Consider the following 21,832-nt stretch of genomic DNA (forward strand, 5'->3'; position numbering starts at 1 on the left):
GAGTCTCCTTTCATAAGACAAGTTTTCCATTCCTCGGATCATCCTAGTAGCCCTTCTCTGTACCTGTTCCAGTTTGAATTCATCCTTCTTAAACATGGGAGACCAGAACTGCAGACAGTATTCCAGATGAGGTCTCACCAGTGCCTTGTATAACGGTACTAAACCCTCCTTATCCCTACCGGAAATACCTCTCCTGATGCATCCCAAGACCGCATTAGCTTTTTTCACGGCCATATCACATTGGCGGCTCATAATCATCCTATGATCAACCAATACTCCAAGGTCCTTCTCCTCCTCCGTTACTTCCAATTGATGCGTCCCCAGCTTATAACTAAAATTCTTGTTATTAATCCCTAAATGCATGACTTTACACTTCTCACTATTAAATTTCATCCTATTACCATTACTCCAGTTTACAAGGTCATCCAGATCCTCCTGTAGGATATCCCTGTCCTTCTCTAAATTGGCAATACCTCCCAGCTTTGTATCATCTGCAAACTTTATTAGCACACTCCCACTTCTTGTGCGGAGGTCAGTAATAAAAAGATTAAATAAGATTGGTTCCAAAACCGATCCTTGAGGAACTCCACTGGTAACCTCCCTCCAGCCTGACAGTTCACCTTTCAGTAGGACCCGTTGTAGTCTCCCCTTTAACCAATTCCTTATCCACCTTTCAATGTTCATATTGATCCCCATCTTATCCAATTTAACTAATAATTCCCCATGTGGCACCGTATCAAACACCTTACTGAAATCTAGGTAAATTAGATCCGCTGCGTTTCCTTTGTCTAAAAAATCTGTTACTTTCTCAAAGAAGGAGATCAGGTTGGTTTGTCACGATCTACCTTTTGTAAAACCATGTTGTATTTTGTCCCATTTACCATTGACTTCAATGTCCTTAACTACCTTCTCCTTCAAAATTTTGTCCAAGACCTTGCATATTACAGATGTCAAACTAACAGGCCTGTAGTTACCTGGATCATATTTTTTCCCTTTCTTAAAAATAGGAACTATGTTAGCAATTCTCCAGTCATATGGTACAACCCCTGAGTTTACAGATTCATTAAAAATTCTTGCTAATGGGCTTGCAATTTCATGTGCCAATTCCTTTAATATTCTTGGATGAAGATTATCTGGGCCGCCTGATTTAGTCCCATTAAGCTGTTTGAGTTTCGCTTCTACCTCAGATATGGTAATATCTACCTCCATTTCCTCATTCCCATTTGTCATGCTACCTGTACATGTACATTGACAAAGCCCTGGCTGGGATGATTTAACTGGGACTTGGTCCTGCTTTGAGCAGGGGGTTGGACTAGATGACCTCCTGAGGTCCCTTCCAACCCTGATATTCTATTCTATGATTCTGTCACAGAGTCCCTGAGCGATACTCTGGAACTGCTCCCTACGAAGCCACCCCCATACACACAAAAACTCACTCTCCTGCTGGTAATAGCTCATCCAAAGTGACCACTCTCCCTACAATGTGCATGATAATCAAGGTGGGCCATTTCCAGCACAAATACAGGTTTTCTCACCCCCTCCCCCCCCCCACACACACAAACTCACTCTCCCGCTGGCAATAGCTCATCCAAACTGACCACTCTCCCCACACTGTGCATGACAATCAAGGTGGGCCATTTCCAGCATAAATCCAAGTTTAACCAGAACGTCGGGGGGGGGGGGGGGGGGGGAGATAGGAAAAAACAAGGGGAAATAGGCTACCTTGCATAATGACTTAGCCACTCCCAGTCTCTATTTAAGCCTAAATTAGTAGTATCCAATTTGCAAATAACATTTGCCTAATAACATCAGCCACACCATCAGAGGCTCGTTCACCTGCACATCCACCAATGTGATATATGCCATCATGTGCCAGCAATGCCCCTCTGCCATGTACATTGGTCAAACTGGACAGTCTCTACGTAAAAGAGTAAATGGACACAAATCAGATGTCAAGAATTATAACATTCATAAACCAGCCGGAGAACACTTCAATCTCTCTGGTCACACAATCACAGACATGAAGGTCGCTATCTTACAACAAAAAAACTTCAAATCCAGACTCCAGCGAGAAACTGCTGAATTGGAATTCATTTGCAAATTGGATACTATTAATTTAGGCTTGGATAGAGACTGGGAGTGGCTAAGTCATTATGCAAGGTAGCCTGTCTCCCCTTGTTTTTTCCTACCCCCCCCCCCCCCCGACGTTCTGGTTAAACTTGGATTTATGCTGGAAATGGCCCACCTTGATTGTCATGCACAGTGTGGGGAGAGTGGTCAGTTTGGATGAGCTATTGCCAGCAGGAGAGTGAGTTTGTGGGGGGGGGGGGGGGTGAGAAAACCTGGATTTGTGCTGGAAATGGCCCACCTTGATTATCATGCACATTGTAGGGGGAGTGGTCACTTCGGATGAGCTATTACCAGCAGGAGAGTGAGTTTGTGTGTGTGTGTTTTTTGGGGGAAAAAAAAAAGGGGGGGGGGTGAGAAAACCTGTATTTGTGCTGGAAATGGCCCGCCTTGATTTTCATGCACGTTGTAAGGAGAGTGGTCACTTTGGATAGGCTATTACCAGCAGGAGAGTGAGTTTGTGTGTGTGGTTTTTGGAGGGGGGTGAGGGGGTGAGAGAACCTGGATTTGTGCAGGAAATGGCCCCACCTTGATTATCATACACATTGTGAAGAGAGTGGTCACTTTGGATGGGCTATTACCAGCAGGAGAGTGAGTTTGTGTGTGGGGGGTGGGGGGGGCGGAGGGTGAGAAAACCTGGATTTGTGCTGGAAATGGCCCAACTTGATGATCACTTTAGATAAGCTATTACCAGCAGGAGAGTGGGGTGGGAGGAGGTATTGTTTCATGGTCTCTGTGTATATAATGTCTTCTGCAGTTTCCACAGTATCATCCGATGAAGTGAGCTGTAGCTCACGAAAGCTCATGCTCAAATAAATTGGTTAGTCTCTAAGGTGCCACAAGTACTCCTTTTCTTATTAAGAACAGTCTCACTTCGTCACACTACCATTATCCCTAAGATCCTCTTTAGTCTTATTAAAGACTGAGGCAAAGTATTTGTTTAGATATTGGGCCATGCCTAGATTATCATTGACCTCCACTCCATCCTCAGTGTTTCGCGGTCCCACCTCTTCTTTCTTTGTTTTCTTCTTATTTATATGGCTATAGAGCCTTTTACTATTGGTTTTAATTCCCTTTGCAAGGTCCAACTCTACTTGACTTTTGGCCTGTCTCACTTTATCCCTACATGTTCTGATCTCAATAAGGTAGCTTTCCTTGCTGATCCCTCCCTTCTTCCACTCCCTGTAGGCTTTCTGCTTTTTCTCAATCACCTCTCCGAGATGCTTGCTCATCTGGCTTGGTCTACAACTCCTGCCTATGAGTTTTTTCCCCTTTCTTGGGATGCAGCCTTCCGATAGCTTCTGCAGCTTTGATTTAAAATAATCCCAGGCGTCCTCTGCCTTTAGATCCATAAATTGTTCAGTCCAATCCACTTTTCTAACTAATATCCTTAATTTTTGAAAGTCAGCCCTTTTGAAATCAAAAACCCTAGTTGCAGATTTATTTTTGTTAATCCTTCCATTCAGTTTGAACTGAATTAGCTCATGATCACTTGAGCCAAGATTGTCCCCTACAACCATTTCTTCCATGAGGTCCTCACTACTCACCAAACCAAATCTAAGATGGCATCCCCTCTAGTCGGTTCAGCAACTACTTGATGAAGGAATCCATCAGCTATCGCATCTAGGAAAATCTGAGCCCTATTGTTATTACTAGTACTCGTCCTCCAGTCTATATCTGGGAAGTTAAAGTCTCCCATGATCACACAGTTCCCATTAGTATTTACTTCATTAAAAACATTAAAAAGGGCTCTATCCATATCCAAATTAGATCCCGGTGGTCTATAGCACACCCCAAGCACTATCCCAGGGGAGGCTCTAATAGTTTTCTTCCCCAGGAATGATGGGAAAATGGGCACTGTGGTTTAGGATGGGTGCAGGGGGTGGGTTTGGGATACCAGGGGGGTTGAGAGGAGTGCCAGGGCAGGGGGTGGGGTGCGTGCTGGGGGTGGAGTTAGGATACCTGCGGGGGGGTGGGATGCCCGTATGAGGGGTATTAGGATGGGTCGCTGGGTGAGGGGTTGGCACCGTCCATTTGCCAGGGTACCTGGCATTAGCACTGGGCTGTGCCAGCTGCTGGAGAGCCGGCTCTCCTGGACAGGGGTTGGCAGCGTTGGGCAGGTCCCGGTGTACCCATCCCCCCAGCCAGCCAGGGGGAGATCTGGGACAAGACCCCGTGTGCCCACAGCCTCCATCAGGTCCCGCGTGTGCCTCCTCCCTGCCCCCCCCCACCGCATGGGATCCGGGGGGCCCGTCCTAGTGTCAGGGCACATCTCAAGGTTGGCTGATAGTCCTTGGGATGGTGCCCAGCATGGGGGTTCTGAACTGGCCCCAAGCTGCTGCCAGCCCCAGCAGACCCCCGGGCCCGTTGGGGGGAGGCAGGGCGGGGGGGGAGGGCTTGTTCTCCAGGACTGACACTGCCCCTGTTCCCTCCCCAGTTAGCCAAGCGCCTGGCGAGCTACCACAAGGCCTTCAAGGAGATGCCCGAGGAGGAGTCCCTACTGGACAGTGAGTGCCGTTCCCCCCAGCCGCCCGCCTGCCCCCCCATGCCTTGCCCACTCACCCGCCTCTCTGCCCCTCACCCACAGGTGTCTCCTGTGCCTGGCAGAGGGAAGTCCCCTATCACGGGCGCCTCTACGTCTCCCAGAACTACATCTGCTTCCACTGCAGCATGCTGCTCCGGGACGTCAAGGTAGGGCCCCTGCGCCCCACGGTGGCTCACGTGGGCTGGTAGCATGGGTGGGGGGAGGGGAAAGGGGGACAAGCATGGGATGTGTGGGTTGTGTGGGGGAAGGGGTGGGTGGGATGCATATAGGGGGCAGGGGGCTGGGATGTGTGGTTTGTGTGAGGGAGGGGAGGGAGGATGGGGTGGAGGTGTGGGGGGGAGGGGAGATGGGATGGGGAGTGGGTGGGGGTGTGTGGGGGAGGGGAGGTGGGCTGGGGGAGGGGGTGGGTGGGATGCATGTAGGGGGCAGGGGGCTGGGATGTGTGGTTGGTGTGGGGGGGCAATGTGTGGGGTGGGGGTGTCTGTGTGCATGTTTTATCTCCTCTCCCTCTAGCCCCCGAGGGCAGCGCTCCCCTCCCCCAGGGAAGCCAGCCCAGCAGCGGGTTTGCTCACCATCGGCCACCCCAGCTGGGCCCCACGCGCCGGCTCCTCTGGGCTCTCTACAGCTGCCCTCTGAGCTTCCACCCTGGCACAGGTGCCAGGCAGCCTTACTGAGCCGTAGCCGGCCTTCTGTGGAGCTGCCCCAGGCCTGGCACCAATGCCCGGGCCAGGGGCTCAGGACCTGGCTGGAGGTCAAGGAGTGCCCCCCATCAGGCCTATGGGGCTGGCTGGTGTTGGCATGGGATGCCAGTGGCTGCCAGGCACCCAGGTTAGCTGTTGGTGTCAGAGGCTGAGGAGGCCCCCGGGGGGTCTATGTCAGGGACTCCTGCAGGGACCATGGGTCAATGGCTCAGCCCTCGGGGCACAGCTGGAGGAGGCAATCCCCACCCCCACGTGCCTGACCCCACCCTCGCCGCTCTGGCACCCCAGCGGCTCCTAGCTCCTGTCTCTGCCGCCGTGGGGTGCAACACCCCATCTGCCCTGGGTCCTGGGGACCGAAGCAATTAGGGGCATGTCCCTGGCCTTGGGGCCTCGCCCCTCCCAGAGCAGGCGTGATGCCATGAGCGATGGGCCCATCACCCACTGGACCCCTCTCGCCCTGCAGGTGGTGATCCCCGTCTCCTCCATCGCCATCCTCAAGAAGGCCAACACGGCGCTGCTGGTGCCCAACGCCCTCAGCATTCGGACCGTGGAGGGTGAGAAGGTGCGAGCAGAGGGCAAGGCACATGGTGCATCTACCCACCCACAGCACCGGGAGCTGAGTGAGCCCGGGGTAGCCCATGCGGTGCCTTCCCCCACTTGGCACCGGGAGCAGAGCGAGTCCCAAGCACAGGGCAGATCATGCAGTGCCCCCCTGCCCATGGCACCAGGAGCAGGACGAACCCCACTGAGGATGGGGGGAGTGCAGTGAAAAGCATCGGTAGTGGTGAGAGGCTGGAGGGATGAACTGATGGGCAGGGTGGACAAGCGAGCTCCTCTGACCAGCCTGGGATAGAGACAGCCACATGGGTGGGGAACCAGCTCCCAGCATGGGTGGGGTGGGCACGGGAGTGGTGGGAGGGTGGACGCTGCGGCTGTGCACTCCCCGGGAATCAGGCCAATCCCTTCTCCCTCTCTCCTCCTGCAGTTTCTCTTTGTCTCGATGCGGACCCGGGAGGCCACGTACCAGCTGCTGCGATCGGTCTGCAAACACCTGCAGGTGGGGACTGTGCCAGGCTTTTGTGCCTGTTCTCCCGTGTCTCTGGCTGAAGGGGCTGAAATGCTAATGCCCATCTGCTAATGCCCCCCCATCCTGATCCCCAGCTAGTCCATCCCAGGCTCCCCTTACTCTTGCAGCTCTGTCTGTGCCCCTCAGTCCGCACGGCCATGCCAGACCTTCCCCCCCCCCCCCCCCCCCCCACGCACTGGGCTGATGCCCCTCGTTCCTGCCCCTGGCCCCTGTGCTCCAGACCGGAGGGAGCGAGTCAAGCTAATTACACGCTGAGGAAGAAGGTCCCAGAGGTGACCGATCCTGGGCCTGCTTGTGCCTGGGAGCCGTCCCCCAGGTCAGGGGAAGCCTCCGTCTCCTGGCCTGCCTGTGCACTGTGCCCCACAGGGCTGGGCTGGCCAGCGTCTAGCAGGCTCTGCTGCCTGCCGGGGGCTCACTCTCCTCATTGTTCTTGTCCAGGACGGGAGCACGAGCACCAGCCCCCTGGCCTCGCCCGCCAACAACAGCTCCGAGCAGCTCTGCGAGAAGTCTCTGGTAAGGTCCCCGACTCCCCGGCTGGTGGCACAGACTGTGGGCAGCAGGGCAGAGGGGCTGGTGCCGCTGTTAGCAAACCATGGAGATTCCTGAGAGCTGGGCCAGCTGCCCCGAGGCCCCAACAGCGCCCGGGGCTCTGCGCGGTCCGAGGCTGGGCCTGCGCTGCCAGGCGGCCCAGTGCCCACTTGGCGCCATGCTGCCAGGTCACAAAGAGGGTGGGGGTGACTCTTTAAGCCCTGTGTGCGCAGGAACACACCTGCCTGGGCACCCTGGTGGCTTGGACGTGCCCTTGGTCACCCGGCTGCTGCCCAGCTCCAGAGGCTTGGGCTTTCCCAGAACTCGTGTTGTCTGGTCTGGGTGGAGGTGGCTTGCGGGCCAGCAATCCTGCCTGTCTGGGGCTTCTCTGTGCCCCCTTCTGCCGCTCTCTGCCAGGCTGCCCCAGTCAGACACTCCCTGTGGGGCAGCTGGAGCTGGGACCTGTGAACCCAGGGCACATGGAACTGTGGGCAAAGCCCAACCCCGGTTCTAGACTCCCAGGAGCGGGAGGGGCTCTGAATCCAAGCCCCAGGCTGAGCCAGACCCCCGAGCTGGCCCCCTGCTCCTCAGCGGCCCCTCCCTCCCTGCCTTGGGGATCTCTAAGCCGAGGCTTCTCCTTTGCCACTTAAACCCGTTGGCACTGCCAGTGTCTTTGCAAAGCGCTCGGGGAGCACACTGAGCAGGGCACTTCTGAATGCAGCAGGGGCCCCATTGTTTTCAGCAGCCCCCTGCCCAGTGTAACCCAGGGCTCTGGCACCCCTGCCCTTCGCCACAAAGCCCTTGGCAATCCCAGCCAGATCACAGGGCATGAATCACCCCCACCCTGGGTTTGATTGGCCCGGAGCTGCGAGCTGGCCTCATGCTTGTTATCGGACTAGGGCCCTGCCTGAGGGGCGCGGCAGGGCCCGGCTTAGACACGAGCGCCAGGAGCAGCGCGAGTGGCTCAGAAGCCGCCCCGGCTGGGGGGAGCCTTGGCGGAGCTGCTGGACGGGGGCTGCCCAGGACTGGGGGCTGCATTTCAACCCATGTGAGACTGCCCCCTAGCTCAGTGGGTCGAGACCCCTCCTCAGATTCTGTCTGCCCCTCGGCCAGAGATGGGGGAACTGAACCTGGGGCTCCCCCGCATCCTATCAGGGAGCTCTGACCCCCGGGCTAATGGCTAAGGTGGGTGGCAGCAGCTTTGAGTGGGGCCTGGGCCCCCAAACACGCCACTGACTGGGCCCCGCCAGACGCCCGCTGCCCCTGGGTTTGTGACTCGCTCCGGGGTGCAGGCAGGAGGCGGGAATCCAGGTGCCCACAGGGAGGCAGCGGTGCCCAGGCCCAGGAACTTAGGTGCCGAGGGAATTTTGTCCGGCAAGTTGAGGTGCTAAGGGAGGCTAGGCACCGGCAGGGTGAGGCAGGAGTTCTGTGCACCTCCGTGGGGCCAGAGAGTGAGGACTTGGGCGTCTAACTGCTCTGAGCAGCCGGCCCTGAGCGGTGCTGCGACTCGGGAGCAGGTTAGGGCTGGGGCTGGTGAGATGGCAGGAGGAGGCAGAGACCAGCGAGCAGTGGGGAGGGAGCCTGGGGCCCCTTTTGTGACCTGCAGCTTTTCTCCTTTCAGACCTCGAGCCAGTCGGACCTGGAGCTGAACCCACCCGAGTCTGACGGCCTCCTGGACCAGCAAGGTGAGTCAGGGCCCTCAGCCGCGCCCCCTGCCCAGAGCCTGGCCCCGCAGCCCTCGCACACTCAGCAGCCCACGTGCAAATGAGCGTGCAGCGAGGAGCTCCCTAGGGGCCTCCTTTCTCTTCCGTTCCAGTCAGCATCCTGCGCCCTCGGCCTGCCTCTGAGTGTCACAGCGTCCGGCTAGGAGCATGGCTCCAGTGACAGCCGCTCGTATTAGGTGGAATGAGTTTGACCAGCCTCCACTCAGCCCCTTCCAGCACCATGGCGGGGCGGCGCTGGTGACGGCTGGCACTGTGGCCCCAATCTCCTGCCCTGTCTGGGACACAAGAACCCCCCAAGGCAGACAGAACACACCATGCCCGGCCCACAAGCCACAGCCCCCCAACCTCCCTGGGGGCGGCACACGGGAGCCTGACACCTGGCTGGGCACAGGCAGCGCCAAGTGACTGGGTATCCTATTGTGTGTGCAGACGGGCTGGGCCCGAAGCAGAGCAGAGAGGGTGAGGAGATGGCAGTGCCGAGCAAAGGTGAGTGGATCCCTCAGGCCCACTCAGGGTCACTGGATTAGCTCAGGGTGGGGGTGCCCAGGCAGGAGCCCCTGTGCCTGCTCTCCTGTGGGCACTGTGCCCCGATGCAGAGCTAAGGTGGTTCCATGGGCCCTCCCCGGTGGCCATCCCGGGCACATGTCAACAGGCATCCGTCTGCAGCCACTCAGGACATTGTGACAGGTGTGTCCCTTATAGCTTTGGGCAGCTGGGAAGGGAGGTAGCTGGCATCCCTTGGCTGCTGAGCCCCCATTCCAGCTGGTCCTAGCAGGCCCCAGATGTGCCTCCCAGCTACACCTCTGCCCATAGGGCAAAGAGCTGCTGTTGTGGTGTTTGCTGCCAGGGCATTGGCACATCGCCTCCTCGCCAGCCCTGCTGCAGGGTCAGGGCGAGTCTGACCAGGCTGGCCTCACTGCAGTCACCCCAGACTGACACCGGGGGCAGAGCTGGGCCAGCTGGCCCCTCTGCAGGCGCTTGGCATGGACCTGGCGCAGGCTGTCCTGCAGCTCCCTTGGCTGCCACCCGTTACACACACCAGGCACCAGGCACCAGGCAGGGAAGCCAGTCCCTGGAGGGGTCATCTCCTGGCTGCAGAGGGTGGCTGCTATGCAGGCTTCTGAGGGGGGCTGGCAGTCCTGGGGGGCTGTGCAGTGGCAGGTCCCCCCGATCCCTCCCAGGGTAGCTAAGGACCACAGCCCTGCCTTCCCCCCATCAGTGACGGCTCCTTTTCCCGGCAGAGGGGGCGTGGCCAGGCAGGCAGACGAAGAAGACGCCCAGGGGCTGGTGGGCGCAACTGAGCACCCTCAACGTCGTCATCCTCATCTACCTGCTGCTGTGAGTCCCGGGGCAGTCAGCCCAGCGGGCACCAACAGGGCCTATTCGAGTGTGGCACTGGGCAGCGCTCATAGCAGGGCACCATATGCTAGTGCCTGCCCCCCCCTTAGCTCCAGTGCCCGCAGACTCAGCCTGGTGCTCCTGGCACAGGGGAGATGTGGCACTGGGGCCGAATGTGCCGGTCTCCGGTTCTGTGCGCCGAAGCCCCGGCCGGCTGGTGCCCTGGCTGCCGGCTCCTGCTGTGCCTTGCATAGACTGACCCTCTCGCTGGGTGCGTGGCACCTGGGGGCAGCAGCCTGCTGCATTCCCTAGCTCCCTGCCGGGCTGTGCCACACCCAGCAGCTCCCAGCCGGAGCTCGGCGGCTCCCAGCCGTCACACGAGAGCTTGGAGTTTGCGATTCTACTCTGGCTAAGCCCAGCTCCTGTGGGCAGCCTGCCCTGGGGCCCAGGCACTAAGCAGCTATTTGTCAGCCCGGCTCCGCCAGGGTGAATGCCCCTGCCCGGTGTGCCAAGCTGGCCCGGCTCTCTCTGTTCACATTGCCTTCCCCGCAGGGTGGTGGTGTTGCTGCTGTCCTCGGGGTACATCGGCTTCAGGATCGTGGCCCTGGAGCAGCAGCTGATGTCAATGGGGGCCTGGCCAGAGCTCAACCTGCAGCACCAGTGAGTAGCAGGGTCCCGCGGGGGGAGCTGTGAGAAGAGAGAACCAGCAAGCGGGGAGGGCCCCAGCCCCCACTCCCAGCCATGGTCCAGGGCAACAGTGGGGACCCCAAACCCTGGGTCCCTTGGGCAGGTCACGTCCCCTCTTCGGGCTGTTTGAGGGGTGGCTGCTGTCTCTCGGGTGTCTCTGCTGGGCCTGGCACAAGGGGAGAGAGAGCAGCCAGCCGGCCCCTACTGGCTGGGCGTGTTGGGGGACCCCCAGCCCCCCTGGTGGAAAACACAGGGCCCTTAAGTCAAGACTCCCACCCCAGAGCCACGGCAGCTGGACCCCAGGGGCGGCACTGCACCGTTTGCAGGGGGCTTTGCTCGGGGGCTGGGGAAGGCAATGCCTAGATCCTGGTGGGCCAAAGGACTCCTCGGTGTCTGCTCCAGTGAAAGCCCCTCAGTCCTTTGCCCCCCGCAGGGCTGGGTGTCTGCTGGTGTGTGGCACGCAGCCTGGGCGTGCAGTAAGGGGCGTGCGAGGAACTGCCTGCCTGCCATTTTCTGTTTGCCTTCGGGTCCTGGGCCGGTAACGTCCACGCAGCCAAATCTCAATTCCCCGACGAGCCAAGGAAGCGGGACACCAAGGGGGGCACGTGGCCTTCCCCCGTGACTTCTCCCCACCCAGCCTGGGGCCCCAGTGCTCTCCCCATCCCTGCCTCAGCCCGCGTTACCGGGGGGGCTCTGCCCTCCTGCTGTGCCGGACACCGCCCCCAGCCCCGTCCTCCGGCAGGGCTGTACAGACCCAGGAGATGAGTGTGCAAGGGCTGGGGGCGGTACAGCCGCGCTGGAGGAGCTGCTGGGGTGGGGCCGCCCCACGGTCACCGCGGCGGTTCCCTGCTGAATGTGCCCTCCACGCTCAGCTGGGGACTTGGGCCTCCAGGCCCGGGGGCAGGGAGGGGAGCAGCTGCCAGAGACGGGAGCCCCTTGCTTGAGTGGGGTTCGCTGGGAGAGACCAGGGGGGATTCCTCCCCCCGGCCCAGCCCGTCTCTGCCTCCCCTGCCCGTGCCTGGCTCCTGCTCCCAGCTGGGAGCTCTGCTGGGGCCCTGCTACCTGGCTGCAGCTCCAGCCGGGGACAGGCCCACAACTCAGCCCTGGCCCTGGCAGGGAACAGTGGCCACCCTTCCTCCCCATCGCCCTCGGCCCTGAACCGGGGCGGGGCCCCCAGCCCGGCACAGACCCCATGAGGGAGGGGGAGGGGAAAATGAGGAAACCGAGGCCCAGAGATTAAGTGATTTGCCCCCAGGAAGTGGTGAGGGGGCTCCCCCAGCCCAGCGCTGTATTCCCACATCCGCCAGCTCCTGCGGGCCTCCATTGGACACACACAGCCCCCAGTCACACCCCCAGCCACCATCACGAGGCCCAGGGCAGTGCCGCAGGGAGCCCGGCGGGGCTGCGTGCACAGCCCAGCGTCTGAGGGGGGCAGGACGAACGGGGGAGAGTGCAGAAGCCCTGGCAGCAGGCAGGATTCCCCAGGGCGCTAACCCCTGCTTTCGGCAGAGGCTCAGCAAAGGCAAACGGGCAGGGAGCCGCCCCAGGTCTCCGACCGACACTGGGCGCCAAGGTACGAGGCACGCAGGCCTCACTGGAGCCTGCAGCTGTTGGCCCTAGGAGGGCAGGCGCTGGGTGCAGGGCCAGGCATGGAACCCAGGAGTCCGGGCTCCCAGGCCCGGGGCGCAGCAGGCAGCCATGCTCCTGTCAGAGCTGTGCAGGCTGCGTTCGTTCTTTACCGGGCAGAAATGAGCGTCAAGTCCCTGGCTCTGGGCCCATGGCTGTGGAGCCGCTTGGCCTTTTCCTGCTGTTCCCTTTATGCTCATTTCACACGGGGTGTGTGTGTGGGGGGGGGGGGGGGGAGGCCCCAGCTGCAGAGCAATTGGCTTTCTGCCTCCCCGTCCCCTCCTAGAGAGCCACGGCCCCCACTCCGGGTGCGATTCACCACCTGCTTGGGGTTAACGGGGGGTTGCCTCGCTAGCGCCCGATCACCGTGTAGGGAAACAAAGGCGAGGGGGCACCCAGAGCCCCCACTGGTGGGGCTGGACCTGCTCCTGGCCTGCTGCGCTGTCCCCCCAGCTCCATGCCAACCAGGGGGGCACTCATCACCCCCCAAGCCAGCCCCTTGGTCAATGGCAGTTCCGGGTTGTGGGGGGCAGGCAGGGTGGGACTGAGGACAGCGCCCGTGATCGGTGCTGGGGTCGTCACTGGAGCAGTCATTACACCCCATTTAGTCAGCAGCGAGCGACGGGAAGTGACCGGGCTGTTATCCCCAGTGGGCTGGGAGGCCGAGGCCCTGCAGCCACCACAGCCCGCCCACTTGTGGCACCGTGTGAGCAGCCACTAGCCCGAGGCTGGCAGGCTCGGCTGCACCAGGAGCCCTGGCCCACGTGGGCTGCGGGCATGGCACCAGCGGGATGCTTCGTCCGCAGCTGGCCCTCGGGTTACTCTCCAGCCGCAGCCTCAGGACCCTGCCGGGGGATTTGTTAGCTGGACGAAAGGTGGCATTACCACCCCCTGCCAGGGGGAGTCGGCTGCAGTTTCAGCTCTTGGCCCCCCAGTAACTGGGGGGATTCCATTTGTTTACGGAGGAGGGGTTGAACCCACGCCAGGTGCCCTCTGAGCCAGCCTGTCTTTTCACAATGTTGCTGCCCCCCACAGCTGTAGTAATTTGCCCCGATCATTTGCTTAACCAGTTTTCTCTTGTTTATGTGAAGATACAAGACGACCTGAAACCAGGATGGAGTCAGGCTGCACTCAGCGCCAGAGCCTCGTGCCCCCGAAGGACCAGGCTTGCTGCTGGCAGATGCCACCCTTAAAAATGGGCTGGAATCCCATGGCCACGCATCAGCTCTCCCCCCCATCCTGAGCTGTGTCTTGCCCTCAGCAGAGCTGGGGCTGATTTTTAAGGAGACCAGGGGAGGGAAATTAACCAACAAGGCCTGGACCAGGAACCACTCCTCGCTGCTGAAATGCAGACAGAGCAGTGCGGATGCAGAGGACAAGTTGAACTTCTCCTTCTGAGTGGTCGGGAGCTTCAACGCTGTGCTTTAAAGACCCCCCTGTGCTGCGTTTCATAGTAACCTGCAGAAGCCCTGGTGCAGCTGATTTCGTTGCACTCGGGCTTCCCACTCAGCCACACGGTTGGCAACCTTAGCTGTACCGGGCGCAGGGATTGAACTGCACTGAGCAAGCAACTTTCACACAAACCTCAGCTGAGGCAGAAAAACCAGCTGCTGCATCCTTGTGCCAAAAAGGAAATGGGCGTTTTTGGCTTCCGCCTGGGGCCCTTGGTGAGAACATAGATCACAGCTCCAGCCGGGCCAGGAGGGGAGCCCTGTCCCGAGTGAGCAGTTGCGTGGCTGTCGCAGCAGCTGTGCGAGGGCGCTGGCCTGCCGGGCCCAGAGGCAAGGACAAGCCTCCTGCTGACCTCCCTATGGCGTTTCACTCCTCCAGCACTGAGTGTCACAGGGACGCTCTGGGCTCCAGCGGGGCTCCCTTCGGGCACGGGCTGCTGCTGTCAGACTCCAGGGGCCCCAGCCAGGCCTGGGGGAGATGGGGCTGCTGCTACAGCTGTGGGGGGGGGGGTCCCCTAGCACCGCTGGTCACAGCCCCTGCAGCTGCTGGGAGGACAGTGGCAGCGTGTGGCCCGTGGGTTCCGGTCAGTTACAGGCAGGGGGCTGGGGGTCCGTGTCATAGCACTGAACCCGGGGGATATGGCCCCCGCCCGTTCCTTCAGGAACCAAGCTCAGCACCCCGGTGCCCAGCCGGCTCCAAGAGCAGAACAAGAGCCCAAACCCACCCGCTGGTGCCACCCGCCCCAGGCTGGGGTGAGAATTCAGGTCACACTCGCGCCCTGTCCCCATGGGCCAGACTAGCCAGCCCCTCCCCTGCTCTCCGTTGAGCTTGGCACCGTCCCTTCCTCCAGTGCTGCAGGCCAGCGCTCAGAGTCCGGGTAGCCAGGTGGTGCCTGGGGAGGGTCTGGGGCAGCACCACAGGGCTGTGCCCCAGGCTGGGCAACGCCAGACACTGCCCATGCGGGCACTGTGCCTACCCCTGGAGTTCAACCAGCAGGATGAGCCATTTCCTACAGCCCAGCGCTGCTGTCGGCCGACCCCGGCAGCTTGCCTGTGTCCATCCCCCACAGGCACCCGGGGCCGTGAGAGGAGGGTGGGGTAAAGGGCTGGGGTCTGTTGTTAATAAAGACAAGCCAGCCTCACGCTCCAACTCGTGTGTCTACAGCAAAGCTCTAGGCCTGCAGGGAGGGGGCCACTTGAATCCCTACTATTCCCCTGCCCTGCAGCAGGACCCTCCAGCCTGGACCCCAGGGGACGTTGGGCCCCTGCCTTGCCGGCTCCCAGGACTGGCTCTGGGGAGGGAGAAGCCAGGGATGGGGGCGCTGGTGAGTGAGTGCGTGGGGAGGAGGGCCAGGTAAACCCAGCTGCCCAGGCAGGAGAGTCCTTGGGGGAGGGGAGGGGGGCGGGGGAGGGGGATAGTCTCAGGAAGCTGCTGGACCTGCTCATCCTTTCATGGCTGGGGCAGAACCGTTGTCAGCCCCTGTGGCTGCCTGGAGCGGGAACAAAGCAGGGGTGAGATGGTGGGTGAGCCCTGCCCGGGCACGGCCAGCTCAGGGCAGCAATGATGCTGCAGAGGAAGAACAGAGCAGCAAGCCTGGGGGCCCAGCATCAGCTGTATCCCCTACAAGGCCCCAAGCCAGTGTGGGGAGGAGCCCAGAGCAGGTTCTGCCCTTGGCACCTTCTGCCAGGGGAAGGGAGGCCAGGGGACTAGGGGTGGTGGGTGAGCCTGAGAGCACCCTAATAAGTGCATGTCAAGGGGAACCTGGGCCCAGCCTGGGAGCACAACCAGCCAGGAGCCCTCTTGCCCTGCCCACACGCAGCGCCGGTGCCGAAACGAAAGTTGCAGGGGGGGAGGGGGTCGCTGTTAACCCCTCTGGCTGCCGCCCACTCCGGCCCCAGGGCTCGGCCGAGGGGCAGGGGTTGGACAGAGGAGGGAAGGCAGCCGAGAATTTCCCGTGTGGCGATGCTGTGTGCTCCTGGCGGGAGGGGGAGCCCGCTGGGGGTGGCATGGCACCGGAGGCGGGCGCATGGGTGGGCAGGGCCTGCTGCCAGCTCAGCCTGCGCAGACACAGGCCTGCCGTGGGTACTCCATGTCCCCAGGGCTGCTGGCCACGAGCCCAGAGCCGGGCTCATTGCAGCAGGACTCCCAGGAGAGCCCCGGCAGCCCTGCCCCTGGGGGCGGCTCGCCGCCCAGCCCCGCTCGCTCCCCTCAGCCCCCGAGAGGCAGCCTGTGGCAGAGCAGCGTTTACTGGTTGGTGGAGGGCTGGGCGCTGAAGAGGGGCCAGGTGCGGAGGTCCCGGGTGGTGAAGGCGGGCCTGTGGGCGGCCAAGCAGGGGACGTAGCCAGCGTGGCCCTTCAGCTCACTGCTGGCGCGGTTACGGTTGACAACTGTCGAGGGGAGAAGAGAGCAAGTGAGTGGGGGGCATGGGAGAGACTCCGAGAACCACGTTGGGAGCAGCCAGGCCTCGCCCGTTGATTTAACGCCGCTGGCCCCTTCACACGCCTTCCCCAGGGCGCTCGGGATGCTGCGGATCTTAACCCTGCTTCGCAGCTGGGGGACAGGAGAAGGGACGTGCCCCACCTGTGAGAGGCCATGGGGACAGGACAGGGGCCAAGCTGCACCCAAACCCACCTCCCCCTTTACAAACATACTCAGGCTAATGGCACGAGACTTAGCACTGCTCCGGGCCTCGCCCCCAGCCCCCCCGGCAAAGGATGGGCCAGATCACTAGCCCTGCCCCGGGAAGGAAAGCGATTTGCCCAAGGTCTTGCAGGGAGTTGATGGCAGCATGAGGGGCAGAAGCCAGGAGTCCCCCAGCACACTGGCTCTGGGCCCCCTGCGTGTGTGTGTGGGGAGGGGGACACGGGGAGTGGGGGACAAGGAGAAGACTCAGAAGCAGCAAAAGGTCCGTAGGGGGTGGGAGTCAGTGACCTGCTTTGCCCACTCACTCCCCCCAGCCCTAGAGATCAAAGCCACAAGCTCTTACCATACTCCTTTCCGAGGACGGGTTTGTCTTTCCACAGGAAGGCCCCCCACCTGGTACTGGGCTCCAAATACTGAGCTGGGACCACTGGGTCATACCACGATACCTCCCACAGGTGCTGGGCATAGGCTGTTGGAGAAAAGCAAGCTGAGCAGAGTCACCGGGACGGGGCCGAGGCGTGGATCGAGGCGATGCAAAGCATGTTCCAGCAAACCCCACGACAGACTGTGTGGGAATAATCTTCACAGCAGGCAATGTTCCTGCTGAGCTCAGCCAGTCAGCGAGGGGTAGTGCCTTGAAACCCGCAGGTTCCCCTGCCTTATAATTATTTATCCTACTTAACACAGCTCTGGCTAGTCTTAATAATGTGATCCTTTTCTTGTAACCATGTAAACTCCGGGCCTCGTTAATGTCTTGTGGCAAGGGGTTCTACTGGCTGGTTAGGCACCGTCACATGCAAAGGGTAACATTTTACACCTCAATCGTACTGCAATCAGCCTCGTGCAAAATACTGGTTTTAAATGCATAGAAAAGACATTTCCCTGGCCCCTCTCCACACTGCCTCAGCTTGTCAGTTACTTGAAAACTGATTTCCCCAAAACATCCCAAGGAGTCACCAGAGGGACAGGGCCTGGCATGGAAAATTTCAGCCCCCAAGGAGATTTTCCCAGAAGGTCACAAGCGAGTGACTTTGTGTCTTGCAACCCTCACGTGAAGCGCAAGAGATTTCAAAGCTGAGCCCGTGTTCCCCAAAGAGGGAGGAGCGGGGTTCTGGAAAGACAGGGGTTAGGTTGGGGCATGTGCAAAGCAGCAGCCAGGGCAAGGGGGCAGAGGGAGTTCTTAGCCCCTGCATTGCAGAAACTCAGGCCCAGCTGATGCAATTTTGCATCACACCCAGTCAGCGTGCATCTGTCAGCATGGATCCGTCCGTGCTGACTTGCCTCATGCCCTGATCCATGTTGTCCCGGCCCCGGGGCCTCCTGCCGCAGTGCAGAGGAGAGCTCCTTCTCCACCTCCAAAACGCAGGTACCAACCTTCCCTGCACAGCTGTCCAGGTCCTTCCAGCTGTTGCACAAAGAATGTGAGCTCCCCCTACTGGACTGTTGGTGCATCATACTGACCCCGAGTGTCCAGCACAGCCCTGATTCCCCAACGTGCCCCCGAGGGCCCTGGCACGTTCCCACAAGGGGCAAATGCGCAGAAGCAGCAATGGGTGCGTGACTCATGTGGAGCATCAAAGCCTCAACTTGCTCCCACTTCCCATAACCTTGGGGGACCCTCGACCTCCCTCCCCCAATCACTGCCCACAGCCTCGCTTGCGTACGGCACGGCCTTGACGCTGCCTCTGTGGAAGTCCTGCATTTCCCCTGGCCTTGGCTACAGCAGCTCTGGAGCAATCCCTTCCCCCACTCCCACGAGGGCCGGTTAGCCAGGCTCCAGCGCACACGCATGGTTAGAGGGGGTCCCATCGGCCCTGCCTGGGAATCAAGGTCAGCTCAAGACGTTCCTTTACAAAAAGCGTGACAGCAATTAGGCCACTGGTCTCATCTTGGACAGTCAGCTCTTCAGGGCAGGGAGCGTCCCCTTGGTCCGTGTTTGTTCCGCGCCCATCACAGTGGGGTCCCAGGTGCTAGGATAACACACTCACTAAAAACTCATCATGTAGGCAGGTTGCCATTGCTACGCTCGGCTCACTCCCTAAAGGAGCCTGGCACAGAAAGATGCCCCATGCCATTAATTTGAATTTACCCACATCACCTCTGTATTCATTGTAGAGATGAGACTCCCGTGGCCTATAAAACTACCGACTTGATTCCCCTGTTGCACCGACCCCATCGGCACTCACGCCAGGGCCGAGCGAGCGCAGAACTGGGCTGAAAGCTAATTGGCCTGACGCCCCGTTGCCCTGCACTGGTGCTGTGCAGACACAGGGCAGCAGGCAGCCCCCGGAGCTTTTCGGGCATTGGTTGGGGCTGTTATTAAATGGCTGCTCCAATCGTGTGTTTAACACATATTTAGCCAAACAAGAGGAGGAGAATCTGCAAGATAATCAGTCAGGTTTCTTTCAGCACATCTTAGTGACATTATTAGTAGTTTTTTTTAAATTAGCGAAGTGCCTTGGGGCATGTCTCCACTGCAAATCCTCCCACCCCCACCTGGCAGTGAGTGTAAGAGGCCAGATCTACAGCCCTATGCCCCCAGGGTTTGCGCTCCCCGGCCGAAAACAGCTGTGCTGACGTTCCCGCTCCAGCTCTGGGACCCGGCGAAGGGGTGGGTCTCAGAAGGCAAATGGGAGTATCTGTACAGCTGTTTCCAGCCCTGGAGCACAAGGCTGAGTTTGAAGCCCTGGACTCAGACTCGCTGATGCAGGGTTTTGTTGCCATGCCATTGGAGTCCGGGCCCGTGACCGCAGTTTCTGTGCGCTGGGGGCTGGGGACACAGAACACGAGGCTGGTCCCCTGCCGCCGCAAGCCTCAGCAGAGATTTTTGAAAAGGACGTAGGTCAAGAGACTAACCAATTTATTTGAGCATAAGCTTTTGGTTAGTCTCTAAGGTGCCACAAGTACTCCTTTTCTTTTTGAAAAGGATGATTAGTCAATGTTCTATTTCCCGGCATCCTACAAACTCGTCTTAAGGACAATACACATAAGTAGCCAGCCAGCAAGCTGCGATCAAGAGCCCAGTGCCTCAGGGAATACAGCACTAATGAGCGTCAGAGCAGAAAGCTTTCAAGGAAGGTTCTGTTTAGGCCCCTGCTCTCCTCTGGATTCCAGTGCCGAGCAGCGTAGCACCGGCTGGGAACCTGGCGTGAGGGGAGCATTCAGAGAGACTGGTGTGGAAATACGATTTAAACTTTCCTATCAATCATTATCGGCCTTTGAGACCCTCTGATGGAAAGGGCTGTACAAACATGTAGCGTCACGACTCCCTTGCCCGGTCGCTCTTGCTACTGTTTTACGGGTAGGGAAACCAAGGCACAGAGTGGTTAGGTGATTGGCCCACATGTCACACAGCGAGTTGGGGGCAGAGCTAGGAATGGAACCCAGGATTTCTGCCATAGTGCAAGACCCAGAAGTGAGCAGCCACCCTGCACATTCACCCCCAGTTACTGAGTCCGCACTGGGGCTGCACTCCCCTGGGCAAGGTGCTAGGAACACTGGGGTCACCCCCACGGTTCTTGGCGCTGCACTCTATTGTGGGAAAACTCGCCTGGCCTTGCTCAGCACCGGGCCCGTCTGCAGAGCAAGACCTTCCCCAGAACCGTCCCGGGCGATGACAGGAGCCAGCTGTTGGTATCAATGGGATGAATTTTGGAAGCAGGCGGCTGGTGCCCTGCCCCAGGGGAGGCATTTTGACAGTGGCTTGTCACCCTGTGCAAGGCTTTGCAAGGGGCTCCCGCGGGCTGTAGGCAGACACGGGGCAGCTGCAGGGTTTAGTGGCTGGTGGGTCCCGCTGTGGTGAACGGCTCTGGGAACGGTCTCGATCTGCAGACAGGCAGAGTGCAGGATACGAGACCGAGGGCGGGTTTCAAGTTCCGCACACCGGTGCTTTCTGTCTCCGCACGCGGCCCCCACTCCCAGCCCCACCTCCTTACCAGGGGGCAAGGTCTTCCGCTCCCTCTGGGCATGGGAGCGAGCCCAGCGGTGGTAGGCCTCGCGGCTCAGGCCGCTGGTGAGCGTGTACCAGGCGTCTCGGTTGCTGCTGTTGGTCAGCCCAGTGTACCAGGTCTGGGAGATGGCATCTCGGCCCATGGGGGTGCACTTCCAACGCACGGCCTGCTTCAGGATGGGGGCATTGCGGGGCCCGTGCAGCGTGAGGTACTCGTCACTGCGGGCGGAAAGGAGCCGTCACTGCACTATCTCCCGCCAAGGGAGGGATCGCATGGCCAGTGGGACAGGGAGAGAACACGTGGGGCCAACCTGGCTCCTGCTCCAGGGAGCGCGCACAGGGAACTCAGAGCCAGGCTGCTGGGGTCAGGGCTCAGCGAGCTGGGGCAGGAGCTCAGAGAAAGCTGCTCCCCACAGTGGAGAATGGGGGATCCCTAGGACACCCACATGGGCCCAGCTAGCAGTCAGAACACGCATGCACACACGTGTCCTAGGTTTGGCCAGGGGTCAGAGGGACGCGCACACGCTAGTGAGTAACCAACTGCTGTCTAAAGAAGGCAAAGGATGCCTGTCAGCCACACGCAACATGCAAGATCCCAAGATTTACATGGAATGGGGGCAGGGGGTCCATTGAGAACCTGGTAATGAGGGAGAACAGCCAGCAGTGAGGGGTACAGCAGCCCGTTGGTTTCAGGGTTGCTTCCCATCCCAACCAAAGAGGTATTTTGGTTCCCTCTTGGCCGCCAGCTTGGCTGCCTGGCAGACTCAGTGCTACTCACCTTCCGTCACAGACCCTCTCACTGCATTCTGGGAGCAGATCATCATCCCCACTCTACCACCAGGGAAACTGAGGCCCAGAGAGGCAAAGTGACTGAGCTGGGATTGGGACTCAGAAGGGCCTGGCTCCCAGCCCCGCTTCTCGCTGCCACCAGCCAGCGAGGGATTCCGGGTATTACAAGAGACAGAGACCTGCAGTCGGACGCCGGCAAGGCTCTCACCTGTACAATGGTGTCGGGAAGTCTGTCTCCAGCGTCCCCTGAGGGACGTATGGTCGGTCTGCCCCCAAATCCATGCCCCCTGTGCCCGCCTCGTCCAGGCCACGCTGCCCCTGCCCGGGCTGCTGCCGGCTCACTGCTGCTGCCAGTCATCCTTCTGGGCTACTGTTGCCCAACACAAAGCATGGCAACCATCCCCTAGCAACCAGGCTGGCAAAGCAGGAGGCAGCTAGACTCTGCCAGGAGTGGCAGGTTTAGGGCAGCCGCCCTGGGGGCGGGATTCAGGACCATTGCCTCCGGGGGAATGGGAAGGTTTTCTTCTGGCTCCTCTCAGTACAATGAGGCAGGGTGCCCTAGGATCCGATCTGGCCAGACTCTGCTTTTACACACACACACACACAGAGTTGCAGCTTGGGGCAGCAGCAACACAC

The 21,832-nt window shown here is 59.9% G+C and overlaps 3 protein-coding genes across 5 annotated transcripts in view; 1 reads left to right on the forward strand and 2 right to left on the reverse strand.

The window, feature by feature from the left end:
• The window catches only part of LOC114021899 (GRAM domain-containing protein 2B), a 30,945-nt gene extending 17,351 nt beyond the window's left edge, over window positions 1-13,594 (forward strand). For 2 of the 3 annotated variants that reach the window (XM_037885976.2, XM_037885977.2), the window contains exons 4-13: window positions 4,565-4,634; window positions 4,715-4,818; window positions 5,837-5,935; window positions 6,359-6,430; window positions 6,899-6,973; window positions 8,610-8,673; window positions 9,142-9,198; window positions 9,954-10,050; window positions 10,603-10,710; window positions 13,455-13,594. In XM_037885976.2, the coding sequence (XP_037741904.1) occupies window positions 4,565-4,634; window positions 4,715-4,818; window positions 5,837-5,935; window positions 6,359-6,430; window positions 6,899-6,973; window positions 8,610-8,673; window positions 9,142-9,198; window positions 9,954-10,050; window positions 10,603-10,710; window positions 13,455-13,470 (762 nt within the window). In that variant the 3' untranslated portion in view covers window positions 13,471-13,594. The remainder of the gene's footprint in view (window positions 1-4,564; window positions 4,635-4,714; window positions 4,819-5,836; window positions 5,936-6,358; window positions 6,431-6,898; window positions 6,974-8,609; window positions 8,674-9,141; window positions 9,199-9,953; window positions 10,051-10,602; window positions 10,711-13,454) is intronic. The other variant, XM_037885978.2, reaches the window with a different exon arrangement.
• The window catches only part of NFIC (nuclear factor I C), a 361,746-nt gene that overhangs the window by 72,448 nt on the left and 267,466 nt on the right, over window positions 1-21,832 (reverse strand). The window lies entirely within an intron of this gene.
• On the reverse strand, window positions 14,912-21,551 carry C25H19orf71 (chromosome 25 C19orf71 homolog). Its single transcript, XM_007070022.3, has 4 exons — window positions 21,405-21,551; window positions 20,394-20,626; window positions 16,802-16,927; window positions 14,912-16,202 (listed from the first exon to the last, which is right to left on the reverse strand). Exons 1-4 carry the CDS (start codon window positions 21,476-21,478, stop codon window positions 16,060-16,062), a joined length of 576 nt encoding a protein of 191 aa, XP_007070084.2. The 5' UTR covers window positions 21,479-21,551; the 3' UTR covers window positions 14,912-16,059.

Source organism: Chelonia mydas, chromosome 25, assembly GCF_015237465.2.
Source record: "Chelonia mydas isolate rCheMyd1 chromosome 25, rCheMyd1.pri.v2, whole genome shotgun sequence".
Taxonomy (NCBI): domain Eukaryota; kingdom Metazoa; phylum Chordata; order Testudines; family Cheloniidae; genus Chelonia; species Chelonia mydas.